This window comes from Gracilinanus agilis, chromosome 1 (genome assembly GCF_016433145.1).
Source record: "Gracilinanus agilis isolate LMUSP501 chromosome 1, AgileGrace, whole genome shotgun sequence".
Lineage (NCBI taxonomy): Eukaryota > Metazoa > Chordata > Mammalia > Didelphimorphia > Didelphidae > Gracilinanus > Gracilinanus agilis.
Window position 1 is genome coordinate 149,315,862 of NC_058130.1, and position 25,209 is coordinate 149,341,070.

Sequence of the window (25,209 nt, forward strand, 5' to 3'; positions counted from 1 at the left end):
TCAGTGGCTCATGATAGCAGGCACCATTACCATTACCATTCATCCTCTGATTTATGTCTTGCAGGTCGCACCATCATTCTGTCCACTCACCACATGGATGAGGCAGATATACTGGGGGATAGGATTGCCATCATTTCTCATGGGAAGCTGTGTTGTGTTGGCTCCTCTCTCTTTTTGAAGAATCAGCTGGGAACAGGGTACTACCTGACCCTGGTCAAGAAGGATGTGGATTCCTCCCTCAGTTCCTGTAGAAACAGTAGCAGTACGGTGTCTTACCTGAAAAAGGTGAGAATCTCCTATTCCTGTTCTGAGGACTAATTCCCAAGAGTAGAAATCAGAGGCTTCCTCTGTTTTTATTCCCAGTTCTACTGCTGTGACTTCAAGGAAAAGCAGCTCCCCTTTCTGCTGCTCAGTTTTGTTTATTCTACAATGTACCAGGTCTCATGGAAGAATGGAGAAATAGAGAGTTCAGGCTGACTTTATACTGGCAAATTAAACCTATAGAGTATGCAGCACAGTGCTTCAGGGGCATCATGACTCATGAGAAAAAGCTTTCCAGGGCTTGGTTCTGTCAGCAGTATGTGTCTCCTGATGTTTGCAATACACCCTGAAGCAGCTGAAATTGCCGCTCAGGCATAGAAAAACTGGGAATGGGGAGTCAATACTCACCTTGGCATGCGAGTAGGGAAACTTGGGCTTTGTCCCAGCTTCACTACTTACTTGTATATGATCTTGAATAAGTGATTTGTGTCAGTGCTTAAAATTTTTCATATGAAATTAAGATAATTAGATTACAGGCAGGCAGCAAATATTTGCTAATTGCTTTTATGGAGGTGCCAGATGCTGTGTTAAGGGGTTACAAATACAAGCCCTCAAGGGGTTTCTTTTTCTACTTGCTTGTGTTCTTGGATAGATACTGTGGGGATTAATGAGATTGTATAAGGGACATAAGTGTTTATAATTCTTTGGAAAACAGGTGTTTCCTTATAAATCTCAAAGCATTATTTGTTATCTGTGTTTCCTTTTGCCTGTTATATTTCTGACTATAGCAACAACTAAAGTCAGTAGGCTAGAGCAGTGATGGGCAAACTTTTTAAAGAGGGGGTCGAAGGAAAGGAAATGCTCATCGGTCAGTCTGTTTCTAGGTCAACTCTTTCAAAGTTTCATTGTATTGTATCCTACTCATTGTATTTGTCAGACTAGGAATAATGTTCTGTAGGATAGAACATTTCAGGGCCTGTATTGGGCCATGGTTTGCCCATCACTGGCCTAAAGTGAGTACCTGGTTCCAGGGTCCAGCCTGTTGGCTGTTCATGGTACGTTTGTACCTGAGGCTCATGCTAGCCCCACAGGCTAGTATGGTAGCTGATTCAGTTAAATATCTGAGGGTCATTGGCATTGTCATTGCTCACTACCTACTTGTCTGTTTGATCAGGAAACTTATCCAAACAGGGAAACTGGCTTCACTTATCTAGATGATATAAAAAAGTTAAAGGCCAAATCAATTCTTTAAACTTTCATGTAAGAACTTTTTTTAAACCACTCAACAACTCGTTAAAAGTGAAAAAAGAATAACTTTATTTTTAACTTTATAACTTTGTTTTTTAAAAATTAGTTAAGTAGAGTGATTCCCCCTGTTTTTCCAGAGAAGCTTATCCCTTTGGGTGATGATATCAGTCTCTCTTTCCCCATTTCCCTTCTCTCTATCATTAGTATAATGATAAATAGCATTATAATCATATTTGCCCCTATAGTCTGACTTAAAGCTATTATACATACCCTGCCACAGCTAAACAAGGGAAAAGGAACACTCAGATTTGAGTCAGAGACCCTGGGTTCAAATCTTAGTTCAGCCACTTACTACTTGTGATATGTTGGGCAAGTCTATCACCTCTCTATGCCTTAATCTTTCTCACCATTAAAATGATGAAGATGTACAAGATGGCCCCTACAATCCCTTCTAGTACTGAATCTGTTACTCAGCTTGTATATTTTAAGATATTTTCATTGGATGGTTAATTAACATAATGCCTAATATGGTAGGTATTTAAGAAATGCTGACTGACCTAGTTCCATGTCTAGACCAATCTAAGCACCGTCCTGACTCTTGTTTTGTCCAGTATTGGGCAAGGACTTTGTGACTTTAATTCCTGTTTCTTATTCTAAGAAGACTAGTTGTAAACATTTTGTACTCTTGTAAAATTAATATCTTTAAAGCCTGGGGTATATAATTGAGCCATATGAAGTATGTGCCTCTTAGAGCATCTCCTGAGGGCAAAAGGGAGCTGGTACCAAGCACAAAGGGAATGAAGCAGATTTCTCATTCCGTTATCTATTTATTGGTATGAACATAATCTCTGCTTTCGTCTTTGCCATCAGGAGGACAGTGTTTCTCAGAGCAGTTCTGATGCAGGCCTGGGCAGTGACCATGAAAGTGACACCTTGACAATAGGTAACGATTGTGATATTTCTGACTTGAAAGGTTTACCCCCAACAAGGTTTTGTGTGGGAGCAATCAAGCCTCAACATTCTGTATATGTGGCTGTTTTAGGGGGCTCCTTTAAAGTTTTAAGCATCATAGAAAAATGTAATTTCTCAAGCATCACTTGGCTAGAGACCAATTTTTACTCTCCAAGAGGGGAAAAAAAACCAAAAACATAAATAAAACTAGCAGAAAGTATCTGGCATCTGGCTTATCTGAGAAAAGTATTTTTCACCTAACTGTATTTGGAATTAACAATAGAAATATCTGAATGGAGTTTCTTTCTTTCTCTCTTTATTTTTAAACCCCTACTTTTTTAAACCAATACTATATATTAGTTCCAAGACAGAAGATTAGTAAGAGGTAGGCAGTAGAGGTTAAATGAACTACTTAACTGCCCCCAAGGTTCTTTTTTTAATAGCTAGCAATTATATATCACTTTTAAGATTTATAAAACATTTTACATTACCTCATTTAATCTTTACAGCAACCTTCTGAGACAGGTATTGTTATTTTTTCCCTTTTCTAGATGAAGAAATGGAGACAGAGAGGTTAATGATCACACAGCTAGTTAAGTGTCTTAGGAAGGATTTCAATTTAGGTTTTTCTGACTCCCAAGTTCTCTGTTCTATCCAGTGCACCACCTGGTTGACTTCATAGCCAGCCACCTTTTGCTTATGTCTATTCCAACGTGACAGATCCTTGTTTGTCATTTTCTAGAACATAAGCAAAGAGGGGAAAAAAGGTATAGGTCACATGTTTCTTTATAGGACAATAATCCTGTTGACTCTGTTGGACTTTGATCTCTCTAGATGTTTCTGCTATCTCCAACCTAATTACGAAGCATGTCTCAGAAGCTCGGCTGGTGGAGGATATTGGACACGAATTAACCTACGTGCTGCCCTACGAAGCTGCCAAGGAAGGGGCATTTGTAGAACTCTTCCATGAAATTGATGATCGACTCTCTGACCTGGGCATTTCGAGTTATGGAATCTCAGAGACTACGCTGGAGGAGGTATGTTGGGCAAGGAATGTTTTCCCAGCTGCACGAATTAGGTAGAATAAATAATTCCAAAGACCAGGGCAAAAAAAAAAATACCACAGGATGACCTGAAGTTTGTTTGCTTTGGAACCTTTCCATCCTTTGGTCCTCAGGATCCTGAGCATCTAGGAAATACTGCCTTTGATTAACTACTTCAGGTTGGGTTTGAATAAAAAAAAGACATGAAAGAAAAGAGAAGAATTTTAAGGGAGCTCAATAGAGAAGCTCTTTCATGGCTGGATACCTTCTTCTGATTGTAGAGAAATGGCTGTGATGCTAGCAGAGAACCATGGACATTTATTCAGAGAACCATGAAAACTTGATAGCAAAGTCAGTATTCTATCTGTCTCATCCTCCAGAGGCTCAGGGCATGATTCCTATATTGGCCCATTTATATGGCATCCATTTGTGTTTGAAGTATTCCTTAAAGCAAGACTTTCATCAGCATCTTTTTAAAAAATAATTCTCCAGCTACTAGTACTCTCCCCCAAATTTCTGGGTATATATTTTCTAGTTACTTATATGTAGACATATTGTTTTCTCCCAATAGAATAAAAGTCCCTCGAGGGCATGGATTTTTTATTTCTGTATCCTTACTACCCAACATATTATTCAGTGCATAGTAAAGGCTTTAATAAATGATTATTGAATTGAGTAGTTGAACTAGGCAAAACCACTTCCTGGGCATGTGAGCTGGGGGGACTTTTTAGAGCTTGCATTTCACAGGCATTCATGGATCTTTCATCAGTGGGACAGTGTTATTTATGGAAGCTGGGTGGCACAATGTACAGAGTTGTGGACCTAGAGTCAGGAAGACATGATTTCAAATCCTACCTCAGATACATACTAGCTATGTGACCCTGGACAAGTCACATAACTTTTGTTGTCTCCGTTTTCTCATCTATAAAACGGAGCTAATAATAGCACCTCTTTTCTAGGGTCGTTGTGAGGATCAAATTAGTTAACATTTGTAAAGCACTTTAAAACCTTAACGTGCTATATAAATACTACTTGATTAACTGTTAGATCAATAATATCAATCTAGTGATTTTTTTTTTGCAAGCTGTGGCAATATGCAAGACCTATTTTCCTTGTTTCTAAGATCATAGGTAATTGGGAACTTGGGATTTAGAACTGGAAGGAGTCTTGGAAATCATCTAATCTAATTTCCTAATTTTTTAGGGTTTATCATGCCATTCAAAAGAATATTCAGTTATAATACTTATTAGAGAAGTAACATTAATAAAAATTGTTTTCATCTTCTAGATATTTCTTAAAGTGGCTGAAGACAGTGGAGTAGATGCAGAAACATCAGGTAAGTTTAAGTTGCATTGTCTCTGTTGCACAATCTCTTACAATTAACCCGAGCTCACTCATTTAGAATTTGAGGAATGGAAAGGAAGGATGTGTTATTTTTGCCTTTAATGTCATTCTGTCCCAAGTTCATTTCCAGTGTTTGGGGGCTAGTGCAGAATTCATTTGTGAGTAAGTAGAATATATGAAAACTAATTAATGTCCTTCTTTCTCATGTTTTCCCTTACCTTCAGATGGAACCTTACCTGCAAGAAGGAACAGACGTGCCTTTGGAGACCGACAGAGCTGTCTGCGCCCATTCACTGAAGATGATGCTTTTGATCCCAATGACTCAGATGTGGATCCAGGTAAACATTAACAAGAACTATACCATATCATTTGAAACAGCATTTTTCCTCATACTTGCCTCTCAGAATTTTTTCCTAAAAGGACCTCTAGTAACATTTGCTGTACTTGACCTAAAATTGGCAGTGTGGTTCAGTGGAATATATCAGGAGGATGGATTTTAGAGTCAGAGTCTAATTTTATTACTTGTGTTTCCTCATCTATAACAATGAGAAGGTTGGACTAGATGACCTTTAAGGTTTTTTTCCAGTCCTTCTAAATTAATGGAATTATGAAATGATTACAAAAATGGGAGATACTCACTGAATGTTTACACATAATAAAAATGGATTATTATTCATTATTATGCTAAGTGTACTTCTTTTCCCTTTCATATTTTAGCATGTACATGGCTTGGCAGATAATTAATGAATCTGATTTGTCCTGGAATGAAATGGTCCAGGAGTTTTTAACTTTTCTTTGTCATAGACTTCTTTGGTAATTTGGTGATGCATCTAGACTCCTTCTTAGAATAATGTTTTTAAACATGTAAAATACATAGAACAAAAGAAGCGGATTATGGTGAAATATTTTGCCTCCAATATTCTCTTTGGCATCAATCATATTTTATCATCATGCAATTACTTTTGAAACATATTTATCTTATTTTGAAAATCACAATGGTATCTAGGAATTTGATCTAGAGATAGCAAGCAAATAAATATAGACTTTTGCATCCATTAAATTATAAGTTTCTTAAGTGCAAGCACTGTTTTCTCCTCTTTTTTGTAACTAGCACTTAGCACACTTGGCACATAGTAGGCATTTAGTAAATGTTTATTGAATGATTTGGTGTTACATGTACGTGTGTTCATCCAAACAACTTAATCATATGACATTATTTTCAAAGTTCTAAGATGTGACTAAGAGGCCAATGATTCTCTTATTTGGGCCATACTTTTAAGGACTGAATTCAGTATCTTACTTTGGAATGCAGATTTAGATTGACTGAATTAAAATATCATGACAAATAGAATTGGACAGTTTGTCTTTTGTAATGAAAAGTATGTGTTAGTATTTTTTTAATTGGATAGACTTGATTAGGCTAAATGGCTATATAGCATCAAGATTTGCCTGAATGCATCTTTTAATATTTGAAAACTGATTTTCAGTCTTTGTTCAAGGACCTGGATTTTGTTGTTCCCATCATGTGGAGGCTTTGGTTTTGTTTGACATTTTGAAATTGTCATTTCCCATGATAGCTCTTTATTTCAGTAGCCATTTTTGAGAAGGCACACGTCAGGAATTAGAATTAGAAAAATCAGAGGCAACCTGAGAATTAAAGGAGATGGAAGGTTGTGGCATTTGACTAAGATTACTATGGCAACCCATGAGACCTGGGGTCCTTTTCTTTCAGAATCTCGAGAGACAGATCTACTCAGTGGCATGGATGGTAAAGGCTCCTATCAGGTGAAGGGTTGGAAACTCACCCAACAGCAGTTTGTGGCCCTTTTGTGGAAGAGGTGGCTGATTGCCAGGCGAAGCAGGAAGGGATTTTTTGCTCAGGTGAGAAACAATGATTCTGTATACACTTTGGGGGTGGGAAAACAAAGTATCCATCTAGGAAGCTTTTCTTCTCTTTAAGCATAGGTAGTAACTAAGAGGTCTAGGAGACTGGTCATGCAAATCCCTTCACAGAGGATGAGAAGTTCCTAGATTTATTTAATGTGTAACCATGCAAGCTGGAAGTCTGAGTTTTCCAGAACTTGACCATTAGCTGTGGATTGTTTGGGGGATTTTTGTAAAAGGCAATCTATCAGAGTCAGGCCATTCCTAGCATACTTTAACAATTTAAATAATATTGCCACTATAGCACTCTTTCAAAGAAAATTAGTTGAACTAGGGAAGAAGAAATTATTGTAACTTAGAAAAACAAAAAATACAGGGTTAAGATGTATCCAGGCTATTCACCAAATCCCAGAATATTAGAACTAAAGCTAAGTTTAAGAGTTTTAAAGAGACAATATTAGGACAAATAAAGAAATTTATGTTTTATGCATTAGGTATTAAATGTGTTATTCCTAGAGTTCTATGTTATAGTCATCATGATCAACATTTTACGAAAAGAGAATGAAATAACTTCAAAATGGATTTAGATAAATCCATGGATTTCGAAATTAGAATTAATTATGGCATAGTGGTTAAAAAAATAGGTTTAAATCTCTGTTGTGCTACATGCTATCTTTGTGACCTTGCAAATGTCATTCAGCTTCACCACTTAGTTCTTTAGTCTCTGAGTTGCATAGCAAGTGCTGACCTGCCTTGCTGGAGGGAGTTTTTCTTTACTGAATGTTCTTTTTGTTTGTGAAATCACAGATTTGGCCCAAAACTAGACTAAACTGAAAGCATGTCAAAAGTGGGATGTTACATAGCCCTACCATGATGAGGTAGATAAGTGGAATGGAAAATAACTAGATGTGACTTCTTAGAGGTGATTTAGTCCCATCTAGAAAACTAAAGCTCAGAGGGGCTAACAATAACTCACATTTATGTAACATGTAACCATCCCTATAAATAAGTTGTGTAATTTTTTCTTGTAGATTTCACAGATGGAGAAACTGAGGCTTAGAGAAGTTAAATGATATATGTATTGCCATATAGTTAATTATTGAATCAACCAGGGGTCCCAGGACTTCTGACTCCCTTCCTGGTGATCTTTTTCATATCCCATACAATCCACCTCAGAGAATAAATGTGGACTGATGGGCTATTGATCTGAGTTAGTCTGATATTTGGGGGATTCTTAGGTAGGACATATAACAGACTGCAATTCAAAGTCAATCCATGTTGGTTTTCCTTTAAAAAGTTCTTTCTGCTCACAGAAAGTTTACCATGTCTTTGCTAGCCACAAGGCCTTCTTGCTTCATGCATTTGCTAATGACCTTCTGGAAAGAACTCAGACTTTTTGTACCCTCATCACGATGCTTGGCAATGGCTATCACTGTTCAACAGGGTGCTCAGAATAGGATTTGACATGAGCATATTGATGTGAGCATGGATGAGATCCTAGGGAGGATTTTATTGTAGTTTTCCTATTAATATCAGCTTTTTTCCTTCTGCCTACCCATTGGTTTCAGATTGTTCTGCCGGCAGTATTTGTCTGCATTGCCCTTGTCTTCAGTCTGATTGTTCCTCCTTTTGGCAAGTACCCTAGTCTGGAACTACAACCATGGATGTACAGTGAGCAATACACATTTGTCAGGTATGTGCCCCTTGCTCCAGAGAATGGAAAACCAAAGAAAATAGAAAAGATATACTAAGTGTCCGGGGTGGTGAATAGGGTTACAAAATAAAATATATCCTAGCCTAATTTATCTTGTTTCATCTCATCTGGCTAAAAATGGACCAGTATCACTGCTTGTCTGGAGCAGAGAACAGCCAGATTATTTCCAAGCATACTTCTGTCAGGATTAGTATTTGTTTTATGTAGGATATTCCTTCCTTAAATTCCACAGCTAAATGAGTGTTGTTTTTTTTAAAAGCTGATGAATTAGCAAATATTTTGAAAAGCTATGGGCATCCCAAACTGAAAAACAGCATGATTCCTTCCCATAAGTACTTAGAGTTTATTTGGGAAGTGGCAATATATTATGAGTCAGAATAGATAAATGCATCTCATAGATGAAATGGAATTGTATGAGGTTGAAGGATTTCTGATAGCAGCAAACAAGGCATAAGATCTTTCTTAAAATAACAAATGATTTTCTGTTACAATAGAAATACAAGAGCTTCACTCATGACTTTCCTTATCATTCTTCCTCATTGTGGACATTAGCTGGTATTTGGTCTCTAGGCAAAATGTCTACTAACATGTTGGCTAACACTTAAAAGAAAAAGAAAAGATCAACTTTCCAATAAGAAAAGAATTTTACTTGTACGGTGATGGAACAAGTGTAGAAGACCTAGGTTAAGTGTGAAAACCCTACAAAGCTATCTAAATTTTCCCCCCATTATATTAGCCTTATATTTCTTAGCTGTAGTTTGGTTTCAGTTCACATGCTTTCTTTTGTCACTTCCCACATCTCTACCTGAAGGCAAAAAGTAGTTTTGTTGGTAGTAATTGCCGAAGGACTCCAGAAGAGTACCATGTCCTTTGTTCTGATGTGACTAGTGGCCATTTTTATGTGTCCCTGGTATGCTATGTTTATTATAAAATCCCCACAAAGACACTGAGTCAATCAAACCCGTTTCCTATGTCCATGCATAGGAAAATAACTCCAATATACACTTTGATGGACTCACTTCAGCTAGCTAGTACAAAAACACCAACTCCTAAGTAGCCCTTTTAAAAATTCCATTAATTTCAAAACCTGACAGAAATCTGGTGCTGATTTTCTTTGTAGGATACAAGTTTCAAAAATACACCACTTGAGTAAATTAGCTTTTTTCTTTCTATTTTGACATTTAATCATTCTTAGAAAAATACCTGAATTCAGTTTTTACTTAGAAAATTGTCTTATCCTCTTTTGCTAATATTCATTCATATTTTCCCATGTGCTAAGCTGATTTGGAGTTTTAAGAAATATGGATTCTTTTAGCAATTCCTTATTAGTTTATTTCTGGTATATTTGCAGCAATGATGCTCCTGAAGATGCAGGCACTCAAAAACTCTTGGATGCTCTGACCAAGAGCCCTGGTTTTGGCACCCGTTGTATGGAAGGACAGTCAAACCCGTAAGTACCATTTTAGCAATATTACTCTTTAGAATTAAATTCTTCTGATCTACAGTTTTCATGAAAATAGCTTGCCCACCAGATGGCGATCATACCATATCCATCTTGTGCTCTTAATACTTAAAAATTTTGAAGCTAAAATAATAACTTGTTTACTTATAAGTATATAGAATTTTTTTTCTAAGAATTTTAAGTGTCTGAGGCTAGATTTCAACCCAGGGCTTCTCATCTCGGGTCTGGCTCTCTATCCACTGAGCCATCTAGCTGTCACCTCCATATTTTTTTTCAGAAATGCCCAGCAATGGCTCAGCAGTCATACCTTCTATTTTTTCCAGTACTCTGAGATATAATTTGCCCAGGCCTGGTGACTTTGAATTCCTTGAAGGCATCTTTGTTCTCTCATTACTTCCTCGTTTGTTTGCTGTCTCCATATCTAGGGTGTTTATCAATCTTCCTTATGTTCTTATTTTGTTCTTTTTTTTAAAATTCAAAGATACTTTATTTTCTTAATTACATGTAAAAACAATTTTCAAACATCCTTTTCCAAAATTATAAGATCCAAATTGTCTCCTTCCCTCCCTTCTTTCCTCTCTCTTGGAGATGGTAAGCAATTTGATCTGGGTTATGCATGTTTTATCATGCAAAACATATTATTTCTATTTTAAAGATGCAAGTTAGTCAAGGATAGGATGAAGAATCAGCTGTTAAAGACCCTTGGGAAATCAGGTCCTTTCCAAATAACTTTAGATTCAATTTTCTACTTTCTTCAGACATATTTCTTGTGAAGGAGGTGAGGATAAATGGACCACTGCTTCTGTCCCTGAGTCTGTGATGGACATCTTTCTGAAAGGGAACTGGACAATGGAGAACCCTTCACCTGCCTGTGAGTGCAGTAATGACAAGATAAAGAAAATGCTTCCCGTGTGTCCTGCAGGTGCAGGTGGATTGCCTCCTCCCCAAGTAAGTTTATTCATTTTCAGCCTACACTAAAATAATGGATATGGCAGAATAGGTTTTTTTAGTGAGTATTAAGCAGGAAAGAATCCTATTCAATCAATGAAATTTTTCCAGTTATTTTGGTGATTTTAGTCTGAATTATTTTAATGCTCTTATTCAACAGGTGAAAATATGGAGGACTTTAAAAAGTAGTATTGTTTTTCTCTTGTACAGTACAATGCAGCACTCACATCTCAGTGTCCTCTTGTCATTCTACAGTTTATAAAAAATTGCCATTTAATGTTTAAGAGCTTTCTCTTTGGAGCATAATGTTCCTGCTTCCAAACCAAAGCAAACTATTTAATGTCTCTTAAGAAGGCAGATGAAGTAGATTGTATTGCACTCTCTTGATGGAGTAAACACTTTTGAGTCTTCAAAATGTGCATGTGTGAAGCAGTTTCTCTGGCATTCAAACTTGGCAAGTGAGGTGTCCGTAATGAGGATCCAATATATTTGATCCTTGCCTCTACTTTGCCCATCATCAGTGTTCTAAACTCAAGGAGAACACCTAAAAATATTTCATGGGACTAGAGAAGAAAAACATGGTTGTTATTGCTGTGTGTGTTAAAAGCCAGTATTTGAATTAATTGGGAATCAGCCCATAAGCTCTGTGAAAAGAAGCATGAACAAAATTCTCTTGAATATTTCTCAGCTGTCATCTCTCGTGTAGTTGTATAAAATAATTACTGGGGAACATTTTCTTTTAGCTAGTTGTAATAAAAACTGCTGAGCTTAGAAGGTTGGGGGTAGTTAAAATCCACATAGAGTAGACAAAATGGAGCAATAGACTCCATTTGATAGTGCCTCCCCCTGTTGAATATCCTGGTTTATCTTGTTTGTATGTAGTTATTCATATGCTGTTTCCCCCACTAGTCCCTTTGAGAATAGAGACTTGTCTTCTGTTGTGTTTCTTTGAATTCTCTGTGCTTACCCCAGTACCTGGCATGTAGTAGGCACTTAATAAATACTTATTGACTATTGATAGGGATGATTATTGACCTAAATGAGCTACAGCAACAGCAATTTCCTCTGGCCTATGCTGTATAATTACAAAAAAGTCCCCAAATCTCAGTTATTCTTTTTAAGTAATGTATCCATTTTCATGCTGTAGTGTTGAGTTTGAATTACTTGTTAATATGCAACAGTAAAAACAATTGTTTTTGATTTGACAGAGAAAACAAAACACATCTGATATCCTTCAGAACTTGACTGGAAGAAACATATCTGACTATCTGGTGAAGACCTATGTCCAGATCATAGCAAAAAGGTGCTTGTTTTATAATTTCTGTTTCTTATTTATTAGAAATTTAATTTAAGGGAAACTTTTTCTGATAGAACAGAGAGGTGGGAGGTGGGCAGGGAGGAAAAACTACATTCTCAGGATAATAGTACACTTGCTAATTTGTTAAAATAGGATCCCAAAGCCAATTAGATGACTTGTAGTATGTGTTTTCAATTAATTGTGCTCATATTTCTATGTTAATTTATATGCATTGATCCATTTGGCCTTCACAGCAATCCTATGTGCTGTATAGTACAAGTATCATGACTTGGCCCAAAGCCATGCAGGTAGTAAGTAAGAGAGCCAGAATTTAATACTGGCTTTTGAATCCCACATTACATTTCTACAGGGTGCTTCTCAGTGGGATTTTTCAAGTAACTATAAATAAGAGATGAAAGCCCAAATAAAAGACTTGGAAAGCAATTGCTCTAAATTCTAAATATCCACACGCAATTCTCAAGTAATTGTTTGCAAATTCAACATTCCTTTGTAGGGAAAAAAGCAATCTCTTTAAATCATAGAATTAGGATTTTTATAAGTATGGTCTTTGTAAAAAATTGTCTAGGCATCATGGATTAATTCAATACATTAATCATACTAGAAAAAACACAGTTTGCAAAGCTAAAGAAGGATGACATTCTGATTATTGACTTCTATCACACTCTCTTGCTGCTCTTATCTCCTAAGTATTCTTTTCCCTTCCCTTCCCTTTTCTCCTCTTCCCTTAGTATTCTGTTGTTCATTTATTCATTTGCCACTAGCAGAAACTGTTTTGGTTTGTCTTTGAAATGATTCTTGTTTCTTTGTCTTTGTGTTTTGCAGCTTAAAGAACAAGATGTGGGTAAATGAGTTTAGGTAAGTCTGACTTTTTTTTTTTTACTATCATTGATTTCCTCATGATGGGAATGATAAAATGTCTTTTGGTTTGTACAATAATTCATTTGGAATTTTACACTTGATTGATAATTACTTGGAGGAAAGCAGAAAGTGACTCTACTTACTTAAAAAACATTCTAACTTTAGTTTTGGAATTGCTACAAGTATTAGTTTCAAGGCAGAAGAATGAAAGGAGCTTCACAGTTGGGGGCTTACTCAGAGTTACATACCTAGGACGTGTCTGAGCCAGATTTGAACTCAGGTCCTCCCATTTCTAGGTCCAGCACTCTATCCATTGAGTCACCTATATATCCCTGACACCTTACTTACTTTTGACTTAAGTTTGGCAGGAAAAATGGTGGTGTGAGGTGAATATATTTCCCTTGAATTCTATTTTACCTCAAGAGGCCAGTTGTCACAATCCTGAGGGTTTTGAGGGTAGAGAGTCAGAACCACCAGTGGCTGAACAAGGTTCCAGGGAGCTAAAAGAAGAGTTCAAAGTCACTGTTGAGTTTCGGGTCCAGGATGTTATTAGGGTTGGGGAAAAAACTTTAATAACCCTTCACCACTTTGAGCTTTGAAGAGAAAGTAGAAGAGGGGAAAAGGACAGGAAAAAATAGAGAGAGGAAATGAGCAATTTGGCAGTGCTTTGCAGTGTTTCAGAAGTAAAGTAGAAAGAAGAATTAACACTGCTCATAGGAGACACGGTGCCAGGATCCTTCTCACTAGCCTCCTTTCTATTTCTTTCCTGAGCACTGGCAAGTTTATTCCTTGACTGCTGAACAGAGCTGACACAAACTCTTAGAGTGTCTCTGGGTCTGTGTTACTATGCGAGAACCAAAGGACTGTCCCTAACCCAGGGCTAACGTGGAACAAAGTGCATCCTTACTCACCAACTCCAGCCTTGCTCAAGTCCTTCACCACAGCCATAGCCAGACCCAAATCACGGACAAATTGGGGAACGTGTTTTACCATTTTTTTCCTCATTGCCTTAAGATTCTGATTCTGGTGTTACATATTTATCTGGATACCTTTTGAATTTCTATAATTTCTAGTCTCACCCACAAAAGTTCCATAAAGTTAACTGAGAGCAGAAATAGTTTAAAGTGAACCTTGTTCTGTTTGCAATGACACCACAATTCTAATTTTGAATTTACTTTGAGAAGGAAGCAGTCTGAAATTAAAGCACATGTAAACACAGATTATGAAGGCCGTTAGGCTAGGATGGAGGGGCATTTTGCAACCATTTTTAATCCACTGTTAAACAACTGTCTTCTTTTTTATTTTAGGTATGGCGGCTTTTCGTTGGGTACCAGTAGCATTCATGGATTGCCTCCGAGTAACGAAGTTAATGCTGCTATTGACCAAGTGAAGAAACTGTTCGAGCTGACAAAGGTAATGATTGTAGTGTGGCATATTCCAAATCATGCCTGGAAAATGTGTCGCTTTGTATGCCGTACATACATCGACAGCTCACCTTGTAGACGAAGCGGAGAAGTGGGCAACATTGTCATTCCCTGTGAGGAAGCATGCCAGGTGTGGTCCCTGAGAAGAGTAAAAATCCGTCTCTGCCCATTGCTGAACCACGTTCTCTTCTGGGAAGATCCGTGGATGGGTGCCAGCTGGCCTCGGGCTATCTCACGGGCCTCTTCCTTTCTCGTGCTCCATCCCTCACCTTTTGTTCCTAGGGAGGAAATCATGGGGTCAGAACACGTTCTACAGACTCTGTGTCCAAGGCTAGAGAGGCATTGATGATAAAATGGCATCAGAACAAATCAGAGTAATGTGGGCATTCGAGAACTAGTACCAAAGGTGAGAGAGGGGAGGGAGAGCAGGAAAAGATTGGGGAACTCTTATTAGCCCAGAGAAAGCCATAGCCAGCCGGAGGGCCAGGACCCTGGCTGGGGGCATTATCCTTAGCAAGGCAAATAGAGTGCTGAGCCTCCCCTCGCTCTCCCCTGAATCCTGCCTTCATCTCTCGGCACCTAGGTGGGCCAGTAGCCCCCTCGCCGGTCCCCTAGAGAGAGGCTAATGGAGAATCACTTGATTTAAGTTAAAAGTCTTTGAACCTCTATCAAAGATATTTGGTGACTCATTTCTCAGCTAATCTGTTTATGTGAATCTGCCCAGTAGAAAAAACCAAACTGTTTTTCAAACTGAGCTTTAGAGATTTTTTTTAAAACAATAGCTAAATATAAAGAAAATAGGATCATTTTCTTTTTAGGTTGTCTTTTGTCCTTGATTTGGTGTACATATTGCATGTATACAAAGTATGTACACCTGCATGGTGTTACACACACACACACACACACACACACACACACTAAGAGTATAATTACTGAAGGTCAACTAAAGGGCTGCCCAATTTCCAAACTAGTGACTTCTAGACCACAGTGTTGGCTTGTGCCATTGGTGCCTTCTAGGGATGGGGGAACTCAGAGCCAGGGTAGCTGTCTACTAACCAGCAGTGTGTAAAAATGTACAAGGCTGTCACTGCATGTGTCTTCCCCTTTCACAAGGTTTATGTATTTTCTATAGTTTTCAGTTTAATCCAGTCAAGCTAGGTGAATCTTTAAAGCAGTGGTTCCCAAATACTGCTCCCTTTCCAGAAAAAAATATTACTTAGCACCCCTGGAAATTAATTTTTAAAAAAATTTTAATAGCAATTAATAGAAAAGATAAATGCACCTTTGGCCATCACTGCCCCACCCTGGATCACTGCAGCACCCACCAGGGGGTGGTGGCACCCACTTTGGGAATCACTGCTTTAAAGCCTTTAGGGAGAGGTTGGCGGGCCTGGGGGGTGGTTGGAGGTCAGATAGAGAGTAAATGAAGAAAAGTGGTCTGCGGTCTCAGGGCAGTGTCCTCTCCTGGAAAGAGGGCTGGCTAGCCTTGGAAGTCATGGGATCAAGTCCCACCTACGACCCACCCTAGTATGTGACCATTTAACTTCCGGGTACCCCAGACAACTCCCTAAACACTCTTAAGTCAGTGATGGGCAAACTATGGCCTGCAGGCCAGATGCTGCCCCCTGAAATGTTCTATCCTGCTGTGTGACATTATTCCTAATCTGACGAATATAATGAGTAGGATACAATACAATGAAACTTTGAAAGAGTTGCCTTAGAAACAGACTGACAGATGAGCATTTCCTTTCCTTTGGCCCCCTCTTTAAAAAGTTTGCCCATCACTGCTCTAAATTATAGATACCTGAGTAGAACTGTCTCTGTCAACAGAAGTGGGGTTTCATATCAGAAGTTCTTTAGATGGGTAAAATCAAATCTAGACAAAAAAGAAAATAATATAAAGTAATACCCAGATGGGTGCCCACTTACTCAGAGTAAAATACAATGCCCAGTAATATTTGTTTTTGTTTTTTGTTTTTGTTTATTCTTTGCCACTCACAGGACAGTTCTGCAGATCGATTTCTCAACAGCTTAGGAAGCTTTATGACAGGACTGGACACCAAAAATAACGTCAAGGTAAAATCTCTGACGGGATTATAATAACTAGTATTATCATGAAAGAACTCTAGGCAAAATACTACCCTTCTTCAGACAGTAAGATTAAATAAGACTGTTCATGAGAGGAAAAGGCAAATTTGTGACTCCACCTTGTAGGCAGTGAGGTGTCATGGTAGATAAAATGCTGAGCCTGGAGTTGGGAAGACCTGAGTTCAAATCCAGCTTCTAATACTAGCTATATGGCCCTGAATAAGTTATTTAACTTCTCTTGCCTCAATTTCCTTAACTGTAATATAGAGATAATAATAGCACTTAATTCCCAGAGTTGTTGCTGGGATCAAATGAGATAATATTTGTAAAGGAACTTAGCATGGAATATAGTAGGCTTCTACTAAATGCTTCCCTTTCCCCCTTTCCTTTGTGTATCATGTGTTTACTATGTGTGAGTGTGTATATATACATATATATATGTATATTTTTAAATCCTTGCCTCTTCCCTCTTAGAATCAATACTGTGTATTGGTTCTAAGGCAGAAGAGTGGTAAGGGCTAGGCAATGAGGGTTAAGTGACTTGCCCAGGGACACACAGATGAAAAATGTCTGAGACCAGATTTGAACCCAGGACCTCACATTTCTCAGTCCATTGGCTCTCAAGCCACTAAACCATGTAGACACCCACTGCAGTAGATTTTTGTGACTTGTATGTAGATGGCCTTCTTTCATGGGACATATGTGAATTTGGGTATAAATATCCAACTCTGGGAGTTGGTTGAAAGTCTGCATTTCTGTCTTTCAGGTGTGGTTCAATAACAAGGGCTGGCATGCCATTGGCTCCTTCTTGAATGTCATCAATAATGCTATCCTCAGAGCCAACCTGCCTGAGGGAGAGAACCCCAGCAACTATGGCATTACTGCTTTTAACCACCCTCTGAACCTGACCAAGCAGCAGCTCTCCGAAGTGGCTCTGTAAGCTTTATTCGCAGTGCTTTGGGCTTACCTGGGACGGGTAAAGAAGAGAGTATTGGGTGGGGGATCATCCATCCATTTAATTTGTCCCACGTTTATCCAATTCCTACTAAATGAGGGCACTCTTATAACCTCTGGTGAAGAGAGAAAGATAAATAATTAATTCATAGTCCTGGCCATTGTGGAGTTTACAGCCATGCAAGAATATTTGACATGTGGAAAATGACTCTAGTACAAAAAAGAATATGATGGGAGAGATAGACCAACAGACAGACAGAGTAGAGACAGTGCTCTGCCAGGTCTGAGAAGAAAAGATCATTTCCAAATTGAATGATGGGATTGGGAAAGGTCTCGTGCAGGGAAGGGTTTTGGAGCTAGGTCTTGAAGGATGGATAGAATTGCAACAGGCAGTAATGTGTGAGGATTTTGAGGAAGTGTGGGAAGAGCCTTCCAGGTACAGTAAAGAGTGGGGACAAAAGCAGAGGGGGAAGTAAGAAGCACAGGATTGTGTGAGCAAGAGATGATTTGGCTAGAATACAAGCTGTTGTATAAAGGAAGGCTTGATTTCTCCTGTGGAGTAAAATCCTTAAGGACATGGATTAAATCCATTTAAAATGTTTATACCCCCAAAATTTAGCATAGTGCTGTGGCACATAGTAGAAACTTTAATAACTTTTCAAATTTTAATTTCATTGATATTCAAAAAGCCTAATGATTTTGAGAATCATTTCCAAAGTATTGTTATGGGCTACATGTGTTACCTTTATTATTTCTAACATGCAATCAAATCTCTACCTGGTCTAATGGATCCTTTGAAATTTGTATTTTTCAGGATGACTACTTCAGTAGATGTCCTTGTCTCCATCTGTGTGATCTTTGCCATGTCCTTTGTCCCAGCCAGCTTTGTGGTGTTCTTAATCCAGGAGAGAGTCAGCAAAGCCAAACATCTACAATTCATCAGTGGTGTAAAGCCAGTCATCTACTGGCTTTCCAATTTCGTCTGGGATATGGTAAGAGCATGTTCTAAGATAGCTATTTTGGGGGTCTTCCCTTTATTGGCAACAATTGGTATTGTGAGAAAATGTTCAAATAAGATTAAAAAGAGATGCCCAGAAGGAAAATGAAGAAGCTACACAGTCTTATTCTGTTTCATAATGATAAATTAATATTAAATATATGGTATAATACTAAGTCTTAGTTTTGGAATAAAAAACCTGAACTTATTAAATTCGAATCATCGGACCTTGGGCAAGTCACTTCACTCTACCCCCACTCCACCATCACATCTTTCCTGTTCTTCAATATCCTTCTTAGAAAACAAGGCAGTTGGACTTGATCTCTAAGTTCTTTTTCAGTTTCCATGATACTATTAACTGTTGCCTTTAGGCAGACAGCACACTAGGTGTGAGATACTTTAGTATAAATAAACACAGTCTTATTTTCTACCTAAAATATTTTATTAGAAATTTAGATTTTCAAGGGATCTAGTTATCATTTTGCTTTATCATCCCTTCATCTGTACAAATCTCTCCTATAGAATCTCTAGTTTTCCGTTCATCTACCTTATATAAAATATAGTTGGGAGAAGAGAAGACTTAAAGGAAATTTTAAAGTGCCTTTAAAATATTTGAAAAGCTTCCATGTGGAAGATGGATTAGATTTGTTCTTCATGGTCCCAGGGGACATAACTAGAAAGTTGCAGAGAAGGACATTTTTGGCTTAATAAAAAGAAAAAAAAACCCTTCCTAACAGTAAAAGCTGTCCAAATGTACAGTAGGTTGCCTTAGGAGGTAATAAATTTTCTGTCACTGGAAGACTTTTAAGCAGAAGCTGGATAAAGACTTGTCAGGGATGTTATAGAGAAGATTTCTATACAATTATGGGTTAGACTAGATGACCTCTAAAGAAACTTTCAAAACAAAATTCTGCAATTTTGTAAATACCTGTATCTGCAAAGTAGCATGTGCCATTGTAGGACAACTCAAGGTGCTAGAAGGTTTTTCCTCACAGAAATATAAAACCTAGACCACCTTCCTGGGAATGGCAGAATGAATTAGCTTCCTTTTCTATATGACAACCTAAGACTTAAGTCTTCTCTCCTTCACCCTGAATATCTTTAGTCTGCTGTTTTTCCTGACTCAGAACATTCCCGCTTTTGGCCAGGCTCCACTTTGTCACTGCCTCTCTTAAAGTGTGGTCCTACTATACCAGATGTGATCCGGCCATTTCATAGGATAGTGGAAGTACAGTTTTCTGTGTCAATGATTACAGAGGACCAATGAAACATTCCTGATAGAGGGGTGATAGATTTAGGGTACAGAATGAGCCTTATTTTGTATGCAACCAACAAGAGGATTTATTTTGCTTAACTATATATATTTGATACAAGGAGGTTTTTTTCCCCTTTATCAATGGGATGGCAGGGAGGAGGAAGGGGAGAGAAAAATGATTTCTGTTCATTAAAAATACTTTGAAATAAGTTGGTGGGTACCACAGATGGCACCTTTAGGTGAGGTATTACAGTTTTGTTTGATTGTTTTACTTTGTTGCAAGAGACTTCTTGGATGTGGGGATAACAAAGATATATTTGTATTGTAAAAACAAAACATACCTATAAATGTAAAAAAATCTCCATGTTACACTTCTGTTAATGTGGCCAAATTGCATTAGGTGGGTTACATAGTTGGTTGACATGGGGCTGCAATTAAAACTTCATCTTTTTCAAGTGTATTGCTTTAAGGAATGAGCGATATTCAATGTGAAGGAGGGAACTTAAGACCTAAGTTGTTTTGTGGGAGCGGAAGTTAATTTATTCTGCCATTCTTAGGAGGAAGGACTAGGTTTTTTATTTCTCCTATCTTTATACTTTTAGAATTGATTTTCTGAACTTAGATGCAGAACTTTTCATCTCTATTATACTTCTCTTAGTAAATTCCATTACTCCTAACTGTTGAGATTTTGTTTGGAATTTTTGAATTTCCCTTGTATTAATATTCCCCCAACCTTGTATCATCTACAGCTTTGTAAAGTGTCTTCTATGATATCATTCAATTTCCTTCTCAATATGTCAAATATAATAAGTCCAAAGACTTCTCATACTTAAAACATACCAGAACTAATAAAAAATCAATATCTATTTATTCAAGCATCTATCACTTTTCTTCAACCTAATTAAATAGCTTCTACCATCATTGGATTTTTTTTCTTTTTTAATCATTTTCAGGTTTAACATCTGAAATCTTGATAGATTTTGAAGCTGACTTTTCACAATAATGTATTTCTGTTGCTCATTTTACAGGGAACACAGTATCATTAAAAACACAAATTCTGTGGTTAAAAAACATAGAAGGTCTAGATTAGAGTCTTGCTTGACTATCTGGGAAACCGTATGACCTTGGGTAATTTTGGTCCACTAGCAAAGCCTCAGTTTCTTCATCTAGAAAATAAAAATAATAATACCTCTCCTACCTACTTCATGGTGTTATTGATGCCATAAAACAAAATAATGATTGTGAAATTGTCGAGGATAAGATACTGTATAAATGTAAATGTATTGGTATTTTTGTAATTAGGTTAAGTGTAAGGTGGCCTTATATCATAACTTCAGAACGTCTTTGAATTCATTGGGTATGAATAAGGATCCTCCCTCCAATGTGTATAGATGCTTCCATATCTTAGTAGTCAGGCTTCAAGAATTTATACCTCTCCTCAAGGGAATTCATTGAAACTGAAAATTATTATTATTATTATTAACTTATAATCATCAACTATTATTATATAAATAATATAATTATTAAACCATGTTTAATTTCTAAACTTTTATTATTTCTAGTAATATTATTTCTAGTAATAATAATAATTTAATTTTTGCCAATTAAAGGGAAGTTCTTGAAATGTAAAACTCATCCATCATTAAGTATGCTTAGTATGTCTAAGAATAAATGTTGTAAATACAGAAACAACATGGAGTTTGTGATCAACCAAGGGTAGAATGCTTTAAAGAAATTTACTGTCCAATGTTTGTATGCTATTCATCTACAGTTATTCTAGGATATATTTATCTGTCATTTGTTGTTATGTTGGGTGGAGTTTGGATATACTTGTAGATCTAAGATGAACTTTTTTTTTATGTTTCTTTCAGTGCAACTATGTGGTACCCGCCACCTTGGTGATCATCATCTTCATCTGCTTCCAGCAAAAGTCCTATGTGTCCTCCACCAATCTGCCTGTCCTGGCTCTTCTTCTCTTACTTTATGGGTAGGCATTTTGGGTCTAGAGTTTGAGATGACTAGAAAGGAAGTGATAGAATAACTGAAACAAGAAATGAAGCTTAATCTCGTCATGTCTTATGCCTTACCAGGTGGTCAATAACCCCTCTCATGTACCCAGCCTCCTTTGTGTTCAAGATTCCCAGCACAGCATATGTGGTCCTCACTAGTGTGAACCTCTTCATTGGGATTAATGGAAGTGTGGCCACTTTTGTCTTAGAACTCTTCACTAACAACGTAAGTATTGTGATTCCTTTAAGGAGTTGCCAACTTTTGGTTCCAAATACTTGATGGGTGGTCTCTTGTATCTTTGGGATTATTGTAGAGACAGCATGGCATTGTAGAACAAGATGCCTTTAAGACTTTAGTTCACATCTTATCTCTCACACTAGCTAGTTAATTACCATGATCAAATCACTTAACTTCTATGATCTTCAAAATCTTTATCTGTAAAATGGACTGAAATTTGTCTCTGTGAATTACTTCTGGTTCTGCCCTCTGGAGCCAAGTTAAACAAATTAAATTTCCCTTCTTTATGATAGCTAGCTTCAAATTCTTGAGTCTTCAAATGCTTGGAGACAGTTATCACATCTTCTTTAAGTCTTATCTTTATGTTAAACATCCTCAGCTCCTTCCATTCCTCACAGATAACAGATCTGCTACTTTATTCCAGTTTCATAATTGCCAAATGCTTTTTTTTTTTTTAACCCTTGTATTGTCTCATTGGTGGAAGATTGGTAAGGGTGGGCAATGGGGGTCAAGTGACTTGCTCAGGGTCACACAGCTGGGAAGTGGCTGAGGCCGGGTTTGAACCTAGGACCTCCTGTCTCTAGGCCTGACTCTCACTCCACTGAGCTACCCAGCTGCCCCCTTGCCAAATGCTTTTGACAGATTTTCTTTATGTTTTTGTTTTGACAGAAATTCAACAACATTAATGATATTTTGAAATCTGTGTTCCTGATATTTCCTCACTTCTGTCTGGGTCGGGGGCTAATTGACATGGTGAAAAACCAGGCAATGGCTGACGCACTAGAAAGGTTTGGTAAGTGAATACTCTTGATATACCCTTCACTATTGTATATTATTAACATTAATGGCTTTGGAGCATTACCACTTTCCTGCCCTCATCTTTAAACAAGAGACCCAGCTATATTATCTCCTCTACTTTGGTTTCTTTCTTTCATCAATAGGTCTTATCCTGTTGGGTTTTTGTTGTTGTTCACACCATTTACACTTGCCCATCCATCTGTGACCCTGTGTCCTAGCAGCACTCAGAAGTGAGATGGCATACTGGGTGTAAAAGCATAAACCTTTTAATGAGAAAAATACTGGATCTTGTCTGGGCTAGGTCTGTTGATACTGTTGAGTGTATTTGTTGAGTCTATAAGAAAAGCAAATCCTTATCTTTAAAACTCAAGGCCACCCCAGAAAAGGACAAAGGAAAGTCAAAACATTAATCTTCTAAAGTCAGACAAATAAAAACAACATTAAGGCAGAAAAACATTTGTTGTCTGTTTCGTGCTCTTTAAAGATAATTCATTGTGGTTTTGTTGATTCTCAGTATCTCTTTCAAACAACTCTTTGATATCCCTACATTTATTTACTGACTACCAACATTAAAGCTCTACAAAGAACAGTATAGGGAGATGTTTGCCTACTCCATTTCCCCCCTCCACCCGTATCCAAAGGTGATTTCAGTGGGATCAAAGATCTTTCCCAGCATAAACATGCTTACTCCTGAGAGCCAGGAATTTCACAAATGCCAGATATACTTTCTTTTTAGTTTAGAGAGAAAGATACATTATAAAGGATTTTGAGAAAACAAATAGAGAATAATGAAGAGCATTAATTATTTCTTAAAGTCTGAATCTTTTAAGAGTGCTGTCTTTCCAGTTAGTGCATTCTGACACTTTTCTTTGTTATTCATAAATTGCTTCTAGATGTCATAATATGCTATAATAAAGCCATTTAGTCTGTTTCTTCTCCTTTCCCCAGCCCTAGCCTGGGCTCTGCTACCTACTAAGTCTATGGCTATGAGCAATTCTAATCCTCAGCTTTCTAATCTGTGAAATGGCATAATGATGAAAAATGTCCTGCTTGCCTCACAATGTTGTTATCCAATGAAAATGAATGAAAAGTAATTTTTTAAGTGCTTAATGTATGCAAGGTACTTTGTGTAATAATATAAATATAAGTATGCAAGAGAGTTTCCTGCCCTCAAAAAGATTCCATTCTAATAGAAAGATATAGCACAAATAGAGAAGCTCCAGTTGTGGGAGAGGGACAGTGGCTAGTCACGTGTACATGCTTGGAGGCGTGGTTTGGAAATTCACTTACCACAATCGAACATAAGGGACTTCTCTACTAGCAGCAATGCAAGGATTCAGAGCAAGGCTGAGGGACTTATGAGAAAGAAAACTAGCCACATTCAGAGGAAGAACTGTGGGCAGAGAAACACAGAGGAAAAAAAAACTGCTTGAACACATGGGCTGATGGGGATATTATTGGGGATGAAGACACTAAACGATAACTCTAGCCCAATTATCAATAATATGGAATTAGGTTTTAATCAATGATTCATGTAAAACCCACTGGAATTGTGCGTTGGCTAAGGGAGATTTGGGGGGCTTGGGAGAGGGAAAGAACATGAAACATATAACTAGGGGAAAATATTCAAAATAAAAGTTAAAAAAGGGAAAAAAAGAAAGTTCACTTACCAGAATCCAGGTCTTAGGGAGAGGAGTCTGAATTCTGGTGGCAGTGTTCGTAGCAGAATATATATCTGTTGCTTGGCAAACTGTAAAGTATTATTTGTGTTGGCATTTGTATTTTTAAAAGGACCATTGGTCTGTGCATTTTTATATGCAGTCATAGCACACTGAATGATAATAGTCATGAACATCCCTCCTAGTTAATACCTTGTCAAGTCTATGGGCTGTCTCCTTTTCCTTCTGGTCTAGCTGCTCTATCAGAGCAGGGATTGATATACTATGTGCCTGCTCTGTTTGGTCCTTACTAGGTGAAAACCGTTTTGTGTCTCCACTCTCCTGGGACTTGGTGGGAAGGAACCTCTTTGCCATGGCCGTGGAAGGAGTGGTCTTCTTCCTCATCACAGTACTGATCCAGTACAGGTTTTTCATCAAGCCCAGGTGAGCTTATTTCTCAGATTTCATTGAGTGCTAAATATTTGTGGTTACTCACAGAGAAAGGAGGGAACAGAGAGACATGCTTCAGAAAATGGAGTTTGGAAACCAAAATTGATGGTTAACACATAGTATCTCATTAAAAATACCCTCAAATTTCATAGATACTTAGAGTTTCAATGTTGAAGAAATCCATCCTGTCATTTCCCTAACAAGCGGATATTTAGTCTTTGCTTATAGACCTTCAGTGAGGGGGAGCTCGCTATCTCTTGGGGCAGCCCATTCTACTTTTGCATCACTGATTAGGAAAATTTTCATA

At 37.6% G+C, this 25,209-nt stretch overlaps 1 protein-coding gene across 1 annotated transcript in view; it reads left to right on the forward strand.

Moving 5' to 3' along the window:
• Window positions 1-25,209, forward strand: part of ABCA1 (ATP binding cassette subfamily A member 1) — a 128,477-nt gene that overhangs the window by 91,803 nt on the left and 11,465 nt on the right. The window contains exons 21-39 of the mRNA XM_044677907.1: window positions 65-285; window positions 2,380-2,452; window positions 3,295-3,497; window positions 4,791-4,839; window positions 5,072-5,185; window positions 6,580-6,728; window positions 8,300-8,424; window positions 9,797-9,895; window positions 10,666-10,855; window positions 12,064-12,158; window positions 12,996-13,028; window positions 14,339-14,444; window positions 16,457-16,531; window positions 17,310-17,479; window positions 18,312-18,489; window positions 21,621-21,736; window positions 21,840-21,984; window positions 22,666-22,789; window positions 24,767-24,896. Of these exons, the coding sequence (XP_044533842.1) occupies window positions 65-285; window positions 2,380-2,452; window positions 3,295-3,497; window positions 4,791-4,839; window positions 5,072-5,185; window positions 6,580-6,728; window positions 8,300-8,424; window positions 9,797-9,895; window positions 10,666-10,855; window positions 12,064-12,158; window positions 12,996-13,028; window positions 14,339-14,444; window positions 16,457-16,531; window positions 17,310-17,479; window positions 18,312-18,489; window positions 21,621-21,736; window positions 21,840-21,984; window positions 22,666-22,789; window positions 24,767-24,896 (2,395 nt within the window). The remainder of the gene's footprint in view (window positions 1-64; window positions 286-2,379; window positions 2,453-3,294; window positions 3,498-4,790; window positions 4,840-5,071; window positions 5,186-6,579; window positions 6,729-8,299; window positions 8,425-9,796; window positions 9,896-10,665; window positions 10,856-12,063; window positions 12,159-12,995; window positions 13,029-14,338; window positions 14,445-16,456; window positions 16,532-17,309; window positions 17,480-18,311; window positions 18,490-21,620; window positions 21,737-21,839; window positions 21,985-22,665; window positions 22,790-24,766; window positions 24,897-25,209) is intronic.